The sequence below is a fragment of the Podarcis vaucheri genome (genome assembly GCF_965113315.1).
Source record: "Podarcis vaucheri genome assembly, chromosome: 3".
NCBI classification, from domain to species: Eukaryota; Metazoa; Chordata; class Lepidosauria; order Squamata; family Lacertidae; genus Podarcis; species Podarcis vaucheri.
In genome coordinates this window covers 61,606,159-61,629,360 of record NC_138761.1, presented here as the reverse complement: position 1 = coordinate 61,629,360, position 23,202 = coordinate 61,606,159, and the positions used below count along the sequence as shown (strand labels likewise).

At 40.8% G+C, this 23,202-nt stretch overlaps 1 protein-coding gene across 3 annotated transcripts in view; it reads left to right on the top strand.

Annotated features, from left to right (window-relative positions):
- Positions 1–23,202, top strand: part of PHACTR2 (phosphatase and actin regulator 2) — a 94,464-nt gene that overhangs the window by 2,635 nt on the left and 68,627 nt on the right. Inside the window, exons 1-2 of one of the 3 annotated variants that reach the window (XM_082215929.1) lie at positions 15,749–15,776; positions 19,141–19,224. In XM_082215929.1, the coding sequence (XP_082072055.1) occupies positions 15,764–15,776; positions 19,141–19,224 (97 nt within the window). In that variant the 5' untranslated portion in view covers positions 15,749–15,763. Of the gene's footprint in view, positions 1–15,748; positions 15,777–19,140; positions 19,225–23,202 lie in introns of those variants that run through there. The other 2 variants (XM_082215928.1, XM_082215930.1) reach the window with 2 other exon arrangements.

The window sequence follows — 23,202 nt, the reverse complement described above, 5'->3', positions numbered from 1 at the left end:
GGGGACCTTCATTTTCTCACAGACTTTGAGGGCCTTTAAGTTCACCCAAATATCGATGAATTTGAAGTATAACTTCTTATTATTTTTATTTATTATATCCTGTCCTTTCTCATACAGACTCCAGGGTGGCTAACAGCATCTTAACAAACAACAGAATTAAAAACATAAACTACAACCCACTGTAGCAGCAGCAGCAGGAAGAACAGAACAATCAAAGATACAATTCAGTAATATAGTTTCCAATTGCCACTCTTAATATGCCCCAGGCTTGCAAAAATAAACAGGGTTTAAATTGACACCTGAACAAAAGAAGCTGAGGGGCAGCTGGATTAGCAGAGGAAGAGAGTTCAGTAGGCAGGGGACTATCAGAGCAAAATATGGCAGATCTCCAGGCTATCTTCTCTGGGCTTCTGCTGCAGAACTCAAAACTTGTGTTGCCTGGTACTGTTGAAAGGTGATCCTTCAATTTATGCAGAGATTAATGGTGTTGATATTTATTGAGGCTGGAACCAGATATTCTAGGCTATCTGTTACATTTTTCCTGTGCTAGTCTTTCATGAAGTGTTGAAGTTCCCATAAACTAATTCTATGAAGGGCTATTATGAATAATAGCTCTGCAACACAGAGACTTATTCTGGGCTGGAATTGGGGAACTGAATACTTGTGGGCCAAGGGCCTGTAGTTTCAAACAGAATGTTCAGTTCAAAAGCACAGGAATGAGAAGGCGGTCCTCTCTGTTCTAATTATTAGACAGCATTTTACGGACCTCTTTGAACTGCTTTGTGAGAGAAATGTGATTTGCTTTGCAACTTGACATTAAAGTGGTGGGGAAATTTATGTGAATGTACCCATACATTATCTGTATTAGTAAACATTGAAAAAGTGGAGAACCCATGGCACACCAGATGTTTTTGGCCTATAAGTTCCATTGGCCCCAGCCAGCATGGCCAATGGTCATGGATGATAAAAGTTATAGTACAGTGGCAGCCGGAGAGGCAGAAATTCCCCATCGCTGATACTGAAAACATCAATTGCTACAGGAAGAAGTTAATGAGAATATTCTAGTTAGAGACATTGTCCTTTCTAAAAAGCAGTTTTGGCAACGGTTCACAAAATCCATCTATCTGTTATTCCATACGATCCACCTATCTCTAAAGAGATTATTGTTTAATATGCTGATAGTTACAATTTCCTGCCATCTATTTTGTTCAGTTCTTTTAAGCTATAGAGCTTATGAAGCAGGCTAGTCCGCTTTGTGGTTTGCTTTATATTGATGCTGTCTTTATTGTCTCCAGTGCAAAAAGGTAAAGGAAGACAGAAATATTATGCATACATTCATTAGAATAAGTTCCGGACTGAAAGCAATGGGACTTCCCTGCAAAAACAGGGCTAGAGCTGGCTGGGGTTGAGAGGAGTCATAGTCCAGCAACATCTAGAGGGGAAAAAAATAAATTAGCTGTGGCTTATTCACTGGCTTTCAGCCTTGAGATGCCTATTTAAGGACTGGTGCCACAGACCCTTCTCCCAAGGCCCTGCGGGACCCTGAATGCTGTCTGTGCAAGGAGAAGAGAGATGGGGAGGCCAGCAAATTCATCAGCATGTCTCTACTGGGAACCCTGTTGACCTTGAGCTCTGTGACTTTTCTTCAGGGCCTTGAAGCTGTAGCTTATTGCCACTCCCTCTTTCTTTTGAGTTTGTTTGTTTCTTGCTAAGTTGCTACTGTGGGCATAGAAGCCAACTCCTAGGGGCCAAGGTCCCTTCCGCTCCTCCAATAAAATATTTGAGGAGGCCAGGCCCTCCAAAGTTGATGGGAATTGCCATTCAAATGGTGTTTGTGTGTCGGGGGTCATGACACCCAAGGTTTGCTGCTCCAATTTATTCTTGTAACAGTGCATCATGGTTTAGTGATATGTTTGTCCTGGGCCTTATTCAAATGCCCCACCTTCATAAGTTTATAATCATCAGGGTGCCTTGAACTATGTGTGTACCAAATTTCAGCTTTCTAGGTTATGATAACCCTGATAATTTTCATACTGCTATGAAATCCATCAACACCAAGAAGCTTCATCTACATGATTTCTATAAATGCATGCATCTTTGTGTGTTAAACAATATTCTATGCAAACTGAAGAGAAGGAAAATCTGCCATTGAACTTTTTCCTGTCTCTTGCTAGATGCAATTTTCTGATAGATACCCAGATTGTGTTTGTAATTTCCTGTTTCTGACTGAAATAGAGAAATGCAGGAAGCATTGCTTTCAAAACATATGCTAATATTCTCTCTTGGGTTTTAATCTCCACTATCTTGGGGATTTTATTTATTTGTCAGGGCTGTAATTCACTGTCATATGCCAAGGTGGCGTTAATATTTCACTTTAACTTCTAACTTAGATTCCAGAGCAGCTAAAAAGGAAACAGAGTGAGATAATGAAAAGTTTACAACTGAGCATTTATTGTCTCCATAGCAACAATGAGATTGTCTAAATGCCCAGCTGCCCAAAACAATGAGCAGTGATGCAGTCCATCTTATTGTCATGGTTGGACCATCAGCTGCTGAAGTTTGGATTGGTGGTAGCAATACCTCCCCACAAGGGTGGTGGGCCCATTTGGATGGTGCACCCTCAGTGCCTGATGGATTCCAGAATGCAGAGATGAATGACAATCCTGTTGAAGCTCTGGTCATGTCCAAGTCCGGATCAGGGGTGGAATTCAATGTTAAACTCTTACAAACATTCCATCTACGCGAGCATATCAGCTTGCCAGACAGAATAACACCCACCCATCCTGGTCCTCTTCACCCATGCACTGTGCTTATGGTACTCCCAACACCCCCCACAGCCTTTTTTTATTCTGCAAAATGTTTCATATTTTTCAGTTATAAGAAATCTAGTTTTGGTCACATTCTTATATTTCAATATTAAAAAGGTGTGTGCGCGCCCACACACACAATCTTTTGTCCAAGACTGCTTTGTAAAAGCTGTCACTTATTCCCAGCCATTAGAGAAATGGTGGTTTTATGAATCTAATGCTGATCTTGCTTGTATATTGAATATGTTTCTGTACAGCTACATAGGAAAGCTGCTATACAGAGTCGACTCACTAGATGGAGTGTTTGCCATACTGATAGGCAAATGTTATTCTCCATAATATCAAATGCCTGTTTAAAAGTCTTTAATTTCTCAGGAGGAGAAGTGCTTTCTAACCAAAGTGTATATTTCTAAAATAGGTGATACAACACCAATTTTAAGTGCATCCAAATGTAGGCTACAAAATGACTTGCAGCTTGTAATATTTAGGCTGCACTTTTGTGTGTTCTTGACAGTAGGTCCCATTGAACTTAATGGTGGTATTACTTCTTAGGATCAAAATAAAAAAAATCCTTCCAGTAGCACCTTAGAGACCAACTAAGTTTGTTATTGGTATGAGCTTTTGTGTGCATGCACACTTCTTCTTTAGTTGAACTGAAAGTGGTCATGTGTAGATGAACATGCACGAAAGAGCATGCAGGAAAACTGGCTCTGTGCAACCCACAAGTGTATCAACAATCTGGTGTGTACACAACTCAAGCTTCTTAACAAGTACTTGTCTAATTCATTTGCAGAATCAGAGGTGAAGAGATGACCCATGTATAATGGGTGGGGGTGCAGAAAAGTTGCTGAGGGAAAACTCCATGCCCCCTGGGTGTCTGAGTCACCATTTTTGGTGACTTGCTGGGGAGGATAAGTGCTCACCCTCCATGTCTGCCCTATGATGTGGGGATGGTTGAGTGTCTGGGAGACAGCCCAGGGATGCTGCTGAAACTGCTGTCACCTTTGGGACTTTGGTGTAGTGACAAGTGTCTTTAGCCCTGTGGGAGCCAGTCACTGAGAGGGAACACCTTCTATTACATCTCTGCTCCTGTTTGAAATCTCAGATGATTTCTAAGTCTGGGCTTTCAGCTCTCTTACTAGAGGAAACCATGTTGAATATATTTTCTTGAATAGCTGCAGAGAGGAAGAAAATGAAGGACTTTTAGAAGTTAAGATAAATGTTTTGCTGAGCTCTTGACACCCTGTACACCAGAGCTAGGCAGGACTAGTGCTGGTAGGAGCCTCCCTCCCACACAGGAAGGTTATAAAGCTTTAAGTGTTGACCATACCCTCTGGAGGGGGTGGGAAGAGATCCCAGTTTAGGATGATCTCCATTGCTGTAGGAGAATGTCTGCCCACAAGTGGCCATCACATATTGAATTCATATATTGAAGGAAAGCTGTACTGGTCATAGGAAGTCAGAACAGTGGTCTGTCTAGCTTAGTATTATCTACACTAATTGTCAGTGACTTAAGAATTAAGAATTTTCCAGGCTAGATGATGATGCCAACGATCAAACCTTTTGCATACAAAACACAATAAATGCTGAGCTACGTTTCCGAGCACAATTCAAAGTGTTGGTGCTGAGCTTTAAAGCCCTAAATGGCCTTGGTTCTGTATACCTGAAGGAGCGTCTCCACCCCCATCGTTCAGCCCGGACACTGAGATCCAGCGCCGAGGGCCTTCTGGCAGTTCCCTCATTGCGAGAAGTAAGGTTACAGGGAACCAGACAGAAGGCCTTCTCGGTAGAGGCACCCACCCTGTGGAACACCCTCCCTTCAGATGTGAAGGAAATAAGTAGCTATCCTATCTTTAAAAGACATCTGAAGGCAGCCCTGTTTAGGGAAGTTTTTAATATTTAACGCTGTATTGTTTTTAATACTTGATTAGGAGCCGCCCAGAGTGGCTGGGGAAACTCAGCCAGATGGGCGGGGTATAAATAAATAAATAAATAAATAAATAAATAAATAAATAAATAAATATACCACTCATTTATTTATCTGGACTAGTGAAATGTGATACCCATTGCTGTGATTTATGTAGAAAATGTCAATAAAAACAAAAAAAGGTGTGGTGTTGGCTGTAAAATCCAATTTTCTATGAATATTGCTTCAAAAGAACACACATGTACAAAATAAGTTTCTAGCCATTTTGGTTGTGAAGATATGTTTGAAAGTGCGTGGGCAGTGACTGATAAAATGTCAGCAGTTAGTGCATAGACGCCACTGAGCATTATCACTTGCTATTATGCTTGTCAATGCTGCAGTTGTTTTGAAGCCATTAAAAACTGATTGCCTGAATATGTCGGCTGCAGAATAAATTTGGTAGTAGTTCATTAACTTCAGCAGGCACATGGCTGCTTAGAAACCAAATCAAGGTTTCCAGGATTTTAGTCTGTGAGATCAGACAATGACCTCACTGCATACAGAGCTAGTGATTCACAGACTGTGAATACTGATGTCATCCTACCAGGCATTAACTATTATCATGTAGTGTTATTGGCTCAAAAACATACCAAATGAATTAAATATGCATATATTAGGATGGCACATGTTTAGAAATGTGTATGTTGGTATAAAATATTATTTAAATATGTAGCTTCATGCAGATTAAAATGTGCATATTAATAGAGAAATTGGACAGAGCTGACTCATGCATGAACACATGCAAAATTGACACAAACTGGAAATAGACTGATACATCTATCCCTAGATGAATATATGCAAGATGGTTTTGCCACAGGTTTTCTGTTAACAGCATTAAGATTTTAGTGTTCTAGGGAGATATATCCTGTGTGTATTTTCACTGGAGGAAGCCTCATAGGAAACTGTACATGTGTAGGATCACAACTCCACATCTCCTTTCTATGTAACTTCAGATAATAATGTTTTTTATTTAGACTAGTGCTTGGGTCAGTTCTTTAGTTATATTTGGAAACTTTGTTGCCATATGTTGTGAGAAGCCTTGTCTGTCATTTCTACTTTGTTTCATGTTTCTTCCTTGGTAGAGTGACATCTCTCATCCAAACACTGACTGACTCAGACCTGTTTACATTCAGCAGAGTTGCTGTATCAGGTAAAGGTAAAGGTAAAGGACCCCTGGTCGGTAAAGGAAAGGCGACTCTGGGGTTGCGGCGCTCATCTTGCTTTCAGGCCGAGGGAGCCGGCGTTTGTCCACAGACAGTTTTCTGAGTCATGTGGCCAGCAAGACTAAACCGCTATTGGTGCACAGAGGACAGTGACGAGTGCCAGAGCGCACGGAAACACCGTTTACCTTCCCACCACCGCAGTACCTACAGTATTTATCTACTTGAACTGGCATGCTTTTGAACTGCTATGTTGGCAGGAGCTGGGACAGAGCAATGGGAGCTCACCCAGTTGTGGGGCTTTGAACCGCCGACCTTCCGATCAGCAAGCCCAGGAGGCTCAGTGCTTTAGACCACAATGCCAGCTGTATCATGTACCTTCTGACCATGCCATGGGTGCTATATACATTTTTCTAATCCTGCTCTTTTTGAAAGATTGTTTTGTTTAAACCCAGGATTTTCTTCAGCTGAAACTTGCAGAAACTCAGTTCCAGCACCCCTTAGATGGGTTCCTGCACTTCTCAGGTGGATACCATTGCCATTCTAAGAGAACGAGGCATACATACATTGAGACTAAATGTTACTACCTAGTAATACGCTATGATCTTGGTCTGGTCCCCACTCTCCCATCTGTAGAGAGCATTTGTAAGGGACAGAGCATAAAAGAGCGTTCTGGATCGTATTAAAGGGCTATCTAATCCAGTTTCCTTTCCAGCTGTGGCATCTTTCAGGAGGACAGCTTTTGAGGATTGTGAGGGCTTGTAGAGATAAATTATCTGGGGTATTCAGATTTCCCCACCAAAAAAATTCCTCTGATCATTTCAGAGTTCATCCTTGTCTGTGGATCATCCCATTTCGCTGTCAAGCAGGCTAGCCAAATTTGAAATTACAAAGAATAGTGATGATGAAATCTGATCAGGTGGTGTGGTCAGCTTTCAATAGCCTCATGTCTTACAGCATTTTGCAACAGCTTCTATTAAGGTTCTTTCAATCTTTACAGACACAACTTTATAAAGATTTTATTTTTAATGAATCTTTCCAGAATTAAAAGAAATGTAAGAGAAATGTCCAAATTCAGCCGTTAAAAGTTTTTATAATGCTTTCTAGCTGAAAAGGTTGGAATTTTCCATGGGCTTTGCCCCATGACACACTATTACTCAGCACATCAGATTGATGGAGAATGAGTGACAGAAAGGCAGGTGGGAGGGGGTTTATTCTGTCATCATTTACTGAGGCATTTGCCTCTACCCATTTGCTTTTTCAACTTCTGGCAAATTAAGAAGAAATGTTGCCAGAGGCTATTGTACAATAATGAACTCCCTTTCTTTGGATACTTGCCAAAACTTGAACATTTTATGAATTCTTGAAAAACCTTCCTATTTGGCCTGGTTTTTTCTGCCTGAGGTTAGGATAACATTGGCAGAAAGTGATAAAGAGTTTAGTCTAGTTTTTCAACTGACTGAATATTGCTGACACCTGACTTTGATTCCTTGCCTTTTCCATATCTTTAAATTTTAATGCCTTTTTTTTTGCTGTTAATTACATTTACGTAATGTTAATGGGAAAGAACAAAACTTCAAATAATTCGAGTAAAAATAGTTAAAATTGCCATGATATTTTTGGATTAATGTTTACATTTTTTCACTAGCATTATAAGCCCCCCAAAAGATCTATTCTGTATTCTTTTTAAATGCTTTATACAATCTTAAAATCGTCTCGTATTGTCCCTCTTGGCATTTTCAGAAGCTGAGCCTTCCTTAGGTTTCTAATTTTGCTCCTTAAAGACATGTGCTGAAAAGTGTATCTTGGGTATAAATTAAATGTTGTATCACTTCCCCCCATCTCATTTGGTGCCTTAATATAAACTTGAGTGTTACAGTGATAATTACAGCATCTTCAATTGCACACCAAACAAGCACTTTAAGTGCAAATGCTAATGTGATGCTATTGTGAAGAGGAAAGAAAAGTAATACAGTGGATTATTTTAAAGCCTGATTACTACCCTAGGAACACGCCATCCAAACAGCATTGATTTGTGTTCCTTGACAGGAATAGACAGCCTCCTGTGATATCCTGTGAAAGGGTGACCAGGTGAAAGAAAACGCACAATAAACTGGATGCTTTGTAACTTCTAGGGAGGTGGGAAAATGCCTCCAATTCTTCCATAATGTATATGGTTGCTCTGTGTTTTGCATCATTGCCAAGAGCTTCAAGTAATAATAGTACCTGAATTGCAGCTTGCTGTTGAGTTAATCACAATTTTGGAATACTTAACCGAGGCAGCAGTAGTCACATAGTACTGCCTAACAGAGTGTTACCCCCTAATGGTACAATGACACAGTGGGCTATAGAAATGACTCAGAGGCCCGAGTGCCAGCTTTTGCATTGCCAACACTTATTTCTTCAGCAAATGAGGCTTCATTTTGTGGCCTCACCTGGCCATACTGTGTTGTGGGCTTTATTAAAGTTGAAGCCTTTGGCAACGTCAATTATAACCTTCTTGAGCTGTAGATTTATGTACCTGTTTTTCTAGTTTTTTCATAAGTGTTTCCCTGCCCTCTCTCTCTGTAGAAAATTCACTGCAAATATCTTCTAAACTGCAGCATATTATTCAGTTGGCCTCTCAAATAAGTATTTTGTTTGTTTATTACCTACTTTTCACCATAAGATCCCTGGGTGGGTTACAGCATTAAAAACAACATTAAAAAAAATCTATAACAACCCACAACCTTATAAAGTGATGAGGAAGTACAGCAGTACTATGTTTTTCTACCAAAGACCTACATTGGCTCCCAGTACGTTTCCGAGCACAATTCAAAGTGTTGGTGCTGACCTTTAAAGCCCTAAATGGCCTCGGCCCAATATACCTGAAGGAGCGTCTCCACCCCCATCATTCAGCCCAGACACTGAGGTCCAACTCCGAGGGCCTTCTGATAGTTCCCTCACTGTGAGAAGTCAGGTTACAGGGAACCAGGCAGAGGGCCTTCTTGGTAGTGGCACCCGTCCTGTGGAATGCCCTCCCATCAGATGTCAAGGAAATAAACAACTATCTGACTTTTAGAAGACATCTGAAGGCAGCTCTGTTTAGGGAAGTTTTTAATGTTTGATGTTTTATCGTGTTTTAATATTCTGTTGGGATCCACCCAGAGTGGCTGAGGAAACCCAGCCAGATGGGCAGGATATAAATAAATTATTATTATTATTATTATTATTATTATTATTATTATTATTATTATTATTATTTACCAGGACACTGGGTTGCTACTGCAGTTGTTGCCTGGCCCTTTAAGACTGGGGACCAAGCCACACTTGTCCCATTCTTAAAAAGCACAAGTTTGAGAGGTTTTCTGTTTGTACCATTCTTTCTAGCCATGGGTCAGGGCAGTTTTTCATTTGCCCTTCAGCTTTCCCCCAGAAAACCCACTGTCTGCCATTGAATTGGAGCAAACATCAATACACAGGATTGATATTTGTTCCTTCAGATTGAGCAGTAAACAGTGGGTTTTCCCAGGGGAAAGCATTGGGGAAAGCAGCCGGGTGGATGAGCCTAGGCAGGTTGCCATAATGGTACTGGAGCTCTCTACATAATTACGTTTTCCATCTTGCAGAATGAGAAGGAACCGTGGTCATGGATCAGTGCTTACTATGACAGAATCACAGCTCAGTGATGTGTTTCACATGTTCCTAAAAAGATTATAAGAGAGGACATAAGGGAGTTGCAGATGTGCGGTAACTGTCTGTCCTTGTGACAAAATAGTGACGCACTCCTCTGGGGTTTGGGAAACTGATTGTTGCTGTGGCTTGGAAGAGGTACTGCTGCTGTTTAATTGCTTTAGGTCCACATAGAGTCTTAATAAAATAATTGCTAGTGGAGATGTGAACTCTGCTCTTAACTCACAGGGTGGTCATGTATCCTACTTTTTCAGACAAGAGTCTTCTATTTGAAGGGCTTTTCCAGACCAAGCCTAGATTAAATAAAAGAAACCAAAGGAAAGGAGAACAGAGCCTTGAAGGTGCCCATCAACAGTTGCACTTTATCATGGTCTTCCCCACTATGATGAGATGGTTTTTTTTGCTATTTAAATAATTTATAAATTTGTGTCTCATACCCTCCAACAAACCTCAGAAAACAGGGACGCTCTATTGATGTAGAACAGAATGTCCCTATTTTCTAAGGAATGTATAAATTCGGATATCTAAATTTTATGTGGCGCTGTCCCCTTCCCGTTCTCTGTTTTGACACATTTCCTCTCTCTTGGTCACCCTGTGAACTCATTTTTCACCTTCACAATAAACTTCATTCTTTTTCTTCCCTCCTGTGTCTTGATGATGCATAATACCGACCTTTCCCATCACTGACTTACGGATACCATGAGAAGTTTGGAATGTGCATTTTAAAGAAAAATAAAATATTTCCTGGAATACTGTAACGTCCAGGTGATTGTGAAAATTATATTGGCGACCGACAGGCAATTTTAAAGAAACTTGGGGGAAAACATGTATTTTGATTAACCAAAAAGCTGAAAATGAAAGAATAGCTCTCACAAGATGTTTGCATTTTCTTTTTGCGTGTAGGTGGGAAATGACACAATATAGTCAAGAAGTGTTCATTACCAAGTTTTTCTTTTTTTAAAAAAATATTATTCCCTGAATCTGTATGTGCTTTGTGTACACAAAGTAGTAAGACACTGATCTTTATCTTTCTATAATAATAATAATAATAATAATAATAATAATAATAATAAATACTGTCTGTAGGCTTGTTCCATTAGATAACATAGTTTTTGTGAAGTTGTGATTTAAAAAGAAGTCGTCCCCCTCCCATGACTACCCTGGGCTTCTTAAGGAAGAAGGGTACAATATAAATTTAATAAAATAAATAAAGTTTCAGCAGCCTGGCTTTCTAAGAAACTTGGCCATTGCATAACCTCCGACATCTTGGGACAGCAAATTGGGGGGCACACACCCCATGCACCATGCCACTGCTGCCCATCCCCAAACCATCACCTTACCTCATGCCATGGCAACCTAAGGCTATGGCAGCCACATGGGGACATCCTGGGTGGGTGTGCGAGTGCCAACATTGGGCCTCTTCCTCTCCCTCCCGGGGGCTGAAAGTTGTCGTAGAAAAGAAAGGTGCCATGTTGGTGGGGTAGGGAAGGAGCTCTCGTGTCTCCTTCCCAAACCCACTGCCACAGGAAGAGCTCTTCCGTGTCCCTTGTCTGCATGCTGTGCAAAATTAGGGTGCCCTGGGACAAAGGCATAACCTTCAAAGGAACTGTGAACGTCCTGCTTAAAATGGGGTACTTGGAAGGTATACAATTGTGTCCTTTTTCTGGCATTACTATGACATGACCGGGATCCATGTGTCATTTTGGGTACTGACACACACTTAGGGTTTATTAGGATTTAATATTAGCATTCAATCTTGCTGGCAATGCCTACAGCAACATTTTTAACATTTAACCACTATACCTTATTCTCTCTCCCACAATATCAAATCCCGAGAGCAGGGGTTCCCAAACTGTGGACCATGGACCACCAGCTTCATTCCGGTGGTCCACAGTCTTTTAAATTCAATGAATAGGCAAACAGCATCTAGCACAGCACATTTCAATTGCTACAACAGGCAGAAAAACAATTAACTCACCCATTAAGACTCTAAACAGTCTTCAAATGGTCAGGCGGGGGTGGGGGGGAGTCAGGGATGGGAAATACTGCCCTAGAGACTGAATCTGTTCTGATTGAATCCATCATGAACACAGCCACAACAGTGGACTTAACTTCAGAACTGCAATGAATGAAACTAAAATCCTATACATATTTATCTGGGAGTAAGCTCCACTGAATGACGTGAGACTTAATACCAGGTAAATATGTAGGGATGTGCTGCAACACTGCATTCCTCTGTTCATTTACTCCCTAGAAAATTCCATTGAACTTTACAGGACTTACATGCATAATATTGAGCTGTAAGTAAATATCTGGCATTCTGCAGGATGTTTCTCACCAGATGTATTAAAGACTGACAAGTTTAAGGAGTTTGGCTCTGGGTAAGTGGAGGAGCTGGAGAGAACCTGAAAGAAATCCCAATCCCTGCTTAATCATTTCTTGGCATTCTCTCATACTACTGAAGATGTATGTGCTTCTGGACTCATCATTCATTCAAGAAAGAAAGCCTTTTTTATTAGTGGATATGCACCACCACCCATCTGCCAAATAAGGCAAAAGAAGAAAGCAGAGCCTCCTAAATCATGATTTTTTTGTTGGATTTTGCCTGAAGGCTGTTTGCCTTAAGGATAATCATGAAATTAATTCGTCTGCGCCATTTTGAAAGACCAGTTAAGTATATAATAGCATAAAGTCATACAACTGTAACGGCACATTGTATCTACAAGTTCACTTTGCGTAATACAAATAACATTTAACTATCAGCTTGAACTAAATAATTAGAAACCTCCACAATCTATCAATATTATTTTAAATTATGTCTATATTTTTCTTTAAAAATAATAATAAAAGGAACTAGTGAGTTGTGAAACAGTGCTGGGCTGGATCCAGAGGTGTGCTGTTGGGAGAAATTCTGGGGAACTGCTGTGCTGGTGCTAGATGATGACACATGGCATTGTGCAAGAGGGGTGCAGTGCTTTGTGGAAACAGAGGTACATATCTGGATTTTAGTCATAGAGTCATAGAATTGTAGAGTTGGAAGGGACCTCTTCTTGCACTAAGTCAGAAAAAGACCATCTAGATGTGGAAGAGGCCTTCTGTACCTCCAATCTACTGTATGCTGTTTCCTCTCCCCCCCCCCAATATATTCTATTAATTTAGACATTTCTGCCACCTTCCAAAACTTTCAAGTCCTGTCACTTCTTTGCAATTGGAAACTTGGCTTCAGTCAATTTATTCCAGACAATTTCTATCATCTGGCTTTCCTTTCTCTTCCATATATCCACACACACACACAACCCGTTGCCACCCCCAAATAACTAAGGGATCTGGTGGAATAGTATATTGGATAACTTAAACTAATGGGGCATGTTATGCTTTTTCAAAATCTTTTGATCTTCAGTCATTTCCAATCTTCAGCCATATACAGTATATGCCATCTTCATTCTTGCATTGCTTACACCAACAACAACTATCATTACTGTAATGATACATTCTTCCTATATGTTATAGAATCAGATACCACTGCTATTTTAAAATTTTGTAAAAATGATCTCCTAGATGCAGCTTCTTCTCTTACCTATTTTTAAATACCATTTTCTTTCTGTAGGATAGGAAAAGGAGCTAAAATGGCGACAGTAGTCTCTTCCCAAAACTGCGCTCTCAAACTATGATAAATAAGGCATTGCTCTCAAGTTTATATTCTGACCGATAACATTTCTCAGTCAGGAAAAACTTGTTTAGCTGTTCTTATTGCATTGCGGCAGTGAAAATGGAAACCTGATGCTGTAAAGTTCTGACTTCAGTGTAACTGCTAGAATTGGCAGCTCTCATTAAAAGTGACATTGGAAATGGCATAGTCAGAAGATACATAATGCTAAAAATTAAAGAATATCTGCACTGCAAACAGAAATCAAATTTCAGAATAGGAGCAAGAGAGCAAACCTTGCAGGTGCTCGTGTTCTCTTTTGGCAGCAGCTGAGAATACATTAATTTAATTAATTTGCTAGAAACATTGCATGGTTTTCCAACTAGCACATTTACTTATAGAATTGGAAAGAGAAAGTAAATAAGCTAAAATGTGGTGGTCCAGCCAGCTGTACTTGCAAGCAATGTGGTTGTCCAATGGTGGGGTATGTTTTCTGGATAAAGTACTTTACTCCCAATGGGAATTAATCAAAAGTGCTGGTCACATTCTGAAATTAATTAGTTCACGGTGCAGCCTCTTGCTTGTGCCTGACATGTGCTGGGATTATCTCTGACACACACCCTATGTCTTTCTGTGCCCACAGCAATGATAGTCAACCATCATGGCTCAGAGCAAAGCCAGATCATGCAGACAGACTCAGGGCATGTACAAGTTCCAGGAGTGCCAAGCTTCTTGGTAACATGGGTTTTGGACCCCAACAGACTTACAATAAAGCATTGTTCTCAGCGAGCTTCTGTCTGCTGCAGAATTCAAGACTAATTCAAAGACTGTTCATTCTCTGGTATCAAAGTATCCTGGGGACACTGGTTGTACACTGCCTGCTGAACTCCCCAACTATCCAAAATCCAAAGCTGGAGATAGAGAATGGTGCTTTAATAGCATGGCCAGCCTGCCCATCAGGCAAGACAGCAGGACCACAATGGGGTGCCACTGCCGCAGGTGCCCCACCTGCCACTACTGCAGAAGTGAGGAGAGCGGTGGCATATTCTGGCGAGATCTTGTGAATGCCGCATGAAATATTGCAAAATGTCATGGGGCTCTGTGCAAGATATTGCCATTGCTTTTCTCCTATCCACCGAGGGCCTCCTCCTGCCCCACTGGAGAAGTGAGGAGAAATCGCTGCTACTTCTCCCATGAGGGGGCGGGTGCTGCTGGAACCTAGAAGCTGCTGCGTGACCCTGGTAAGCAAGGCTCTGGGGGGAGGCAGGGCGGCAGTGGCAGGGGGAGATGAAACAGGACGGGCCACCCTGTTTAATAGTAATTGGTACAATGAGTGTGCCTGGTTGGAATACTTATGAGAGATGAGGTTGCAGAATATATTTAAAGGAGGAAGACCAGAGATTAGTCTTTGTTATCAGTAGTTTTAATAACTGCAAGACTGCTCTAGGGAGCAAATAAAATACAGTGGTACCTCGGGTTACAAATGCTGCAGGTTACAGACTCCGCTAACCCAGACGTGGTACCTCGGGTTAAGAACTTTACCTCAGGATGAGAACAGAAATCGTGTGGTGGCAGCGGGAGGCCCCATTAGCTAAAGTGGTACCTCAGGTTAAGAACAGTTTCAGGTTAAGAACGGACCTCCGGAACGAATTACCGTAAGTTCTTAACCAGAGGTACCACTGTAAAAGGGTTTTTCATGCATTGTTCATTTAAATCTAACAAACGGTTGCGTGCATAGGAAGAACAGAAATAGGTTAGCAACCACTATATCGCCACAATAGTAGAATGCATAAACCAGCCTTCATGTTGATAAAGAACAAGTGTGAAGCTTGGCGGGGGGCGGGACAACCTACTATTCTGCATCTATGCCATTAAATTCCCACTTCTGATGATTTTCTGTCACTTCCTGTAGGCTTCTGAATGGTATGGAATATGACTCTTAAGCCTAAGCAATAAACTTGTACATGCACACAAGCAAACATACGCACTGAAAATTAACATGAGCATTGTAGCTATTGCATGTCAACTAAAAAGTGGCAAGGTCATAAATGCATATAAAAAGCTTAATGATACTGTCTTTTCAAATTCTTTTCCTAATTATCCCTAGCATAGAATTTGTCTTTTTTCATCACTGCTGTTTTAGGAAAGTGAGTTAAAACTCTCTCGGAATTGTATAGGCAATACTATCAAGTTGGTGGGTTTTTTTTGGGGGGGAATCTTGTGCAGTTGTGCTGGATATGAGTCCTCCCCACTCCTTTCCCCAAAGTGAATACCTTGGCGAAGTTCGCTGTATCTTTGATAGGCTTGCATAATCTGCTTGTAATGGAGCTAATGGCTGTTTTGTCATCCTTAGAGATATAAATTTCCGTGGTGATGTCTGCAGTAGTCAGTGCAAGCACTGGCTGCCAGCAAGGGCTAATAATCAGAGCTGGGCAGGGCGCTTTGTTAGAGAGAGGGGCGGGGGAAGGAGATGAGCCTTAGCTGTTTTTCTGGCTTTGCGAAGAAAGAAGAAATGGATACTACTGGTAAGTAAAACTAATCAGACATTAATGCTTGGCTGAACTACAGTATTAATTTGTGTCTTCTCTGTGTGCTGCTGTCAGGTGCTTGCTTTTTCTGCCTGCAATGCTGGTATTCTTTAAATTCACCTTTTAAACCCTTTCCCCCCTCTTATGAGGCTGAGGGTCACAGACCTGGTGATATGCAATATGCAGCCCCATGTTTACTCAGAAGTAAATCCCACTGAGTTGAATAGTAAGTGTACTTACGGTGTCAGGGGTAGGGAGGGGAGGCAGAATAGAATTCATGTAATTATCAAACACCTTTTAGCGGCAGGAATAACTTGAATATACATTCACTCTAAAAAGAGAAACACTGTGTCTGTTATTCAATATAAACACATGGTTATTCAATTTTAAATATATAGCTGTTGTTCTAATTTAGGAATAATGTGCACTTTAATCTCTTTTTGATGGCTTGACTTTAGAACATGTGTTTTCGTGTTAAAATAGCACATCTAAGGAGTTGAAGGGGAAGTTCAAAATGAGAATTGAAAAGGCTGGGAAGCAGCCTACTTCCATTTAGCCAAGGATGGTTCTTATATTGTTTTCAATATGTTTGCTAGCCTCTTGGCAAACTTTTTTTTTTTAATCCACTAAGCAAGAGAGATATGTCCCTTCTAGGTCATCCTTCCTGGTTTGCATGCTAGCCAGAGTGGGAACCAGCCTATTTATTCACCTGTGCAGAATTCCTGGTGACGTACATGTACCAGGCAATTTGTTAGTACAAAGCTATGATTGCCCATTTGAGCTATGGAGATCTGGTGCACCCATGTTATATTTATTTTCCTTTCTGAGGCTACAATCCCAACCCCACTTACCTGAGAGTAAGCCCAATTAAATGAAGTAGACATGCTTAGGCTTGCAAGCTTACAGCTTAATCCTACACATGTTCAATCTAAAGTAAGTTCCTCTTTATTCAATGGCCCTTACTCTCTAGTAAGTGTGTTCAGGATTTTGGATTTAAATTCTGTTCCTATTGCATTGCACACACTTTCAACAGAGCTGCAGTTAAGACCATAATTATGGTTTCATTTACATTTTATCAACAGAGCGAGGGAACCTCTCATACTAGCACAAACTTTAAAACAAACTTGTTAGGTCTGTGGAACAAGCCAGCTGACATAACTAAGGTCCATTAAGATGCAGGAATTTAATACAATGACATGACTAATATTCCATGACTAGGCAAAATTCCGGTTTCATGTCAGACATACCTCAGCATAGGCAAGCAAATGAAACAGGCAGAATTGCCCATTTCTCCTAGTTAAAAAAATTATCTCACTACTACAGATTCTTGAAACCCTGTCAAAAGATGTCACTTTAATCCTAAACTATATGGCACTGTCCACTCCATACAGTGTAGCTATATGAGCATTTATGAGACTAAAAATAAATATGACTCAAACTTTTTTTTTGGGGGGGGAGGAGGAGGGGGCAGAGGGAGGACAGAAGCTGATGTTTGAAAACCATAGAAACCAATTCTTCTTTGTTGTTCTTATTCTTTCTCTGAGGATAGCTTTAGGTCCTAAATTATCCTTGTTTGGTTTAGGGGCATCATTTCTTTTTCTATTTCACAAGGATATTGCTGTCTGGCTTGCTTTAATTAACTAGTGTTGAAATGCTCCAAGCATCTGATAGCAACATCAATTGTTGCTTTCTTAAGTTGTCCCTTGTGTTTTGAAACAGCGTATCAGGATGGTGAACTAGGAATTTGTTTACCAAGGAAAAGAAAGAAGCTAAGAAAGCCTATAATACATTTATCTTTGAAATTACAATGTGAGTTATTGCCTACAAAGGACAAACCAAACCAGCTTCCTTTTGTTGGAGAACTCTTCTTCAGTATGTCTGGTAGAGATCTTGGTACCAAATGAGGTTTGTTGGTGAAATGTGCCCAGTCTTTTGATCCAGTTAATTCTTCCAGTATGTTATATTTGTGTGAATCACCCATTGCCCCAGCTGGCTGCTTTTGTTCTATTAAACAGTGGTCAGCTGAGGATTAGGATTCAGATGCTCTCCAGTGATATCAGCCTGCCTCAGTTGACAGACTCTTGCAGCAACTTCTAGTACTTCCTGCCCTGGCTGACATGTAATACATGTTTCAGTTTAGTACTCCTTAATCCACACCATTGTGACTATATCCAATTTAGACTAAAACAAGAAGCCAGTTAATCAGAAAATCGGCATCTGTGACCAGGCCCATTGTTGGATCATTGCCTGGTCCTGTGGAGGGACCACCACACACTGTGACACACATCAAACTTCATCTGTGCTTTTAAATTGAAGAGTGATATTTTTGTTGTTGTTGTTGTTTAGTCATTTAGTCGTGTCCAACTCTTTGGGACCCCATGGACCAAAGCACACCAGCCCCTCCTGTCTTCCACTGCCTCCCGCAGTATGGTCAGACTCATGTTTGTAGCTTTGAGAACACTGTCCAACCATCTCATCCTCTGTTGTTCCCTTCTCCTTGTGCCCTCATTCTTTCCCAACATCAGAGTTTTTTTCAGAGAGTCTTCTCTTCTCATGAGGTGGCCAAAGTACTGGAGCCTCAGCTTCACAATCTGTCCTTCCAGAGAGCACTCAGGGCTGATTTCCTTAAGAATCGTGATATTTAGTACCCAGAATAAAGTACTTTGGCATTTAAACGTTATTTGGGCTGGACTCATCAGTTAGCCACACACTGGCCTTGTTTGCATGTAACACTAAGCCATGTAACACTAAACCAAACCATGGCTTAGTGTTATGTGTGAACTGGGTCACTCCTGTGAGATAGAAATTCTATAGCAGTGCTTTTATAGCATCAGTGGCACAGGGATGAAATGCCATATAAAAATTAGGGAAAGCTAAAGTAATGGTGAAAATATTGTACTGCAGCTTTCGGAGCCTGCCACCCACACACCCTATGGTGACGTTGCAGAGCTTTATTTTTCATTTGCAGTCATATAACCTCACTGCTTTTGGAGGACCAAATATATCTGTTCTACAGCCTGCATAGCTAACAACAATTAGCAATCAAACTGGGTGACAAATTTATTCTTGTAGCCAAACAATTAAAAAGAAAAGAATTATAAATATTCTCATGGAAAACATTGCAGCACATCCACATGTACAGGTTTCATCACAGGATAAAGCATGAGATAAGCATTAACAGGTGTGAAATGAAGTTGGGGCTAATTGAGATTGAAATACAGACAGTGTGGTCTAACAGTATGAAAATGACTCCTTGCAGTCTTACTCAGTGCATCATGGCAGATGTGGGGTGGCTGCTGAAAATGGCATCCCTGTTTCACATGCTTCCATCTCTCCCTGTAACGTGTAGTTTCGCTTGCAGGCATATCACTGCCCCTGCTCCATGCCATTTGCAGCTGCTGGCAGAGGGAACGAGAGAGCACACAATGTGACAATATCACAAGAGGTAAGTGAATCTGCACATTACAGGAAGAAGGGTGACAATGTGGCATTTCCCACAGCTTCCCTGCCCTGAGGAATCATTCTGTCAATCTCCTCATTCTTTCCAGGCTGGCTAGGCACCTAATCTGCCACACAACATAACAACCAGGTTCAGTTTACCTTGTCATTTTTCCCTTGCACTGTGAGCCTTCACATCTGTCTCAGTCCTTCTATTCCTCCAAATATATATACTGTGTGTGTGTGTGTGTGTGTGTGTGTGTGTGTGTGTGGTGATCAAATGTACTAACATATGCATGTAAGCAAGAGAAAGCACCATTTGGGAGGAAGGTGGGATATCAATTCAATAAATAAGATAAAATATTTTTTTAAATAATATTTATTACTTTTAAACCTTACAAAAAGAAGAAAAGCAAAGAAATAAGAAAAAACAAGAAAAAACATACAGTACAATATATAAACAATACACAACACAACATTAACACATTAAACAAAACAAAAGCAAAAACAGTTCAAAAAACACACATCATACCATCTCAATATCCTCTCTTTCATTCCCTTGTTTCATCGACCTCCTCTCACCTCCCTTTTTGTATTCCATTTCTATTAATTATTTCAGCAAATCCTTTCCATCTTTCTCTATTTTCTGTCATATGATTATCTTAACATATTTTAACCTTATTTTCCATTAAAACTATAATACTTATTTATGCTTAATTCCTTAAAACATTTCTACTAAAGCCATATAATTTCCTTCCAACATTTTTCTAACACTCATTAATTTTACATTATTTCCATATATAGATTTTAAACTTTTCCCAATATTCTTCCACCGTCTCTTCTCCCTGGTCTCGGATTCTGCCAGTCCTTTCAGTCAATTCCATATAGTCCATCAACCTGGTGATCTTCTGTCCGAGGCTCTTAACTCTTTTCCAAGTCCCTTCTGTGAGTCTTCTTCATGTTTATACATGCACTTTACTTTGTCTTCTCCTGATCTTGTTCTTATTTTCCTTCCTTTGATGCTGAAAAGTAGATCTCGGGGAAATTCCCACCTAACAATGCTTTTATTCCTTCTCGACAAATCAGCCAAATCTCCATAGTTAAGAGTAAAATTCACAAGATATTTCCAGTCGCATTTCAAAGTTCCTCTAAGTCTGGCGGTCCCCACAACTCCAGTCTTCTCCTGTCCCAAGTCCAGGTCCCAAAGATCAATAAATCCCTGCATGTAGGGATCTATCCAACTTTCCTTCTCCAGTCCAAGCGGGGCTCCAATCCTCAAAGTCTGGCTTTCTCTAAATTCAGTCATAAAAGGCATCAACTTATAGTCATCAAATTGCATCCGCGAGGCTGGGGCTCTAACAACTTTCTCCCCCACCTTCTCCTCAATTTGCCATGTCAAAGTAGATCCCTGTATCAGTTCCTGAGTTGTTTCTGTATAGGTATTCACTTTTTGTCCCAAATCAGTCATTTTTTGTCCCATATTGTCAATTTTAATAATCCTCCCATCCATCTTCTTATGAAGCTGTTCCAATAAAGCACTTGTCTTGCAAAATGCAATCACTAAGGCTTCTTCTGTCAACATTCTTGTCCAAGGTCAATCTCTGTTTCTCACGGTCTTTAATCTCTACAGCTGGAAAATTCCCCAGCTCCACTCCTGCAACAGTTTCAAAACCTCTCTCTAGGGGAAACAATTTCTATTTGTATCTGTCCTTTTAAACACAGATCCAGCAACAAAGTTAATTTCAATTTTCAATTACATTTACTCCTTTTTAAACGCAGAAGGAGACAATGGAAACCATGTATTTCTCTTCTTTAACTTACTGTCAACAAACGATCTATTCACAGTCAATGAGCATATCCAAAACTTCAGTCTTACTAGCAGCCCGTTTCCAAGTTCAGAGCGGTGGTAATTTGACTTTCTTCACTCTCTCCTGCAGGCTTAAGCGGTCTAAAAATTCCCCCCTCTCCTCCTGCTTCCAAGGGGGGGTTTAATGATTTTAGCTGATGGAAGTTTAATCCTTTATGAAAAGCTTTCCAAGACTTTAGCTTGCAGCCTTTTTGCTTCAGTCTATTTACAAAAGGGGAAGGCGGACTTCCTGTATGAAACCTCCCCGTTTTGGTACCAAATTAAGACGTTTAAAAATCCAATTTTCCGTTCTACTCACGGGTAGTTGTTTTAAAATCAAATTGTCCACAGGAAAAAGTCAGCGCTCTCCGGCAACAGCAATGTGGCTTCACTCCATGAAAGAAGCAGTCAATTTGAAGCACCGCGCCACTCACCCCACGTCGCTCCGGATCCCCGAAACCGGGTTTCCCCGCGAGTAGGGGAGGCGCAAAAGGTGCCAGCCGAATCCCACACTCACAGGCTTCTCCTGCCTGTGATTTTTTATGGGTCCCCGCCTTCGCCGTGGTGGCCAGACCCTAATTTCCACGAAGCGAATCCCTCCTGATCAGAGGAATTCAGCCATTACCAGAGGCGCTAACCCGGAAGTCCTCAGTAAATAAGATAAAATATAGGCCTTCTGTAACAAATCACCTTCCCAATGTCTGCATAGTAATGTTTTGGAAACTCTGTTCTGAGTTGTCAGGTTAACACACACTTTAGTTGTTTTTCCAACTAAACTGTAAACCATAGAGAAAGAGAAAAAATCAGTCTGGCTACATACCTGACATATCTTTCTGAATAGCTACTATTTTTGGCACAGAACTAGACAGTCCTGCACACAGCTGGCTCTGGCTATTTAGTGCTAGAAATAGCAATTTAGGTATATCAGCATTGGTGAGTCAGGCTTTTGTTATCAAAATTGTCCTCAAATCAGATCATGAATCAGCTGAAGGATAATTGGTAAGCAGAATTCAACCTCCAGTTTTAACCTAAAATGTATCTTTTGTAATTTACTGGACATAATGGTTCCCAAACTGCTTTGCCATGAAAACCCAGAGATGGAAGTCTGCTTCTGCATGGGATCTCCCAGCCAATCCAGCTTCTGATCTGGAATCCTCTTTCCCTCCATTAGCTTTTTCTGACACTCTCTTACCCCCGCTTACTGGTACGTAGTGAGCTACCTATGCAGCTCCTGCCCCCAAAGAGCCACAGGTGAGTCTCAACCCACTATGCAGAACTCACTGTTCAGGTTGCCCAGAAGTCCCGAATGAAATATTATGTGCACATTTTTACTATTTTGATTCGCTCCATCTGTAAGTTGAGCTGCAAATGGTTTGCTTCATGTCTATGTCCTAGCAGAAAATGCTTTTTCTCTTGTGGTTAGGGAGCAATTGTATGTAATTGTGTTGTATGTTCTTCTAAAAGGCTTTACTGGAATAATAATGAAATATTCATTAAATACTGTACTGAAAGGTTTATAGAAGTGTTCGCTGTCTTTTCAAGAGCAATGTGCAGATAAACCTAGAGGGTTGTTGTTGCTGTTTTTAAAAAGATAGCGGCATGGTCTTGTAAAGCTGTAGAGTGTGTCTGCTTACCTGCAGGAGTTTTGGTCCCCCCCCCCTAATATTACCTTCTGATTCTCTGATACTCTTTAAAATGTTCCAGGATTTGCCCACACTGGCTAGGACTGAGCCAGACCTTTATTGCCTTTAATACAGTGTTTTGTTGCCTGAGGTACACTTTCTCTAGATTAAAACTGGCAGCAGCCAAGTACTTTTGAGTGTAAGAATGAAGTGTGCTGCCAATTTTAATGCACAAAAATATGTCAGGACAGTTTAGTTTCTTTTGTGGAGACCAGTTGACATTTCACAATTCTTTTGGCTAGTATTTAGAGACCCTTGAATAGTGGGCCCATCTTTGGAGTGGCAAGCTTGTTTTCTCCTCCTCTGGAGGGTGGGACCTGAACCAATTGCTTCAAGTTACAAGAAAGGCGATTCTGACTAAACATCAGGAAGAACTTTCTGGTGCCAAGAGCTGTTTGACACTGGAAGGTACTCCCTCAGAAGGTGGTGGGCTCTCCTTCCTTGGAGGTTTTTAAGC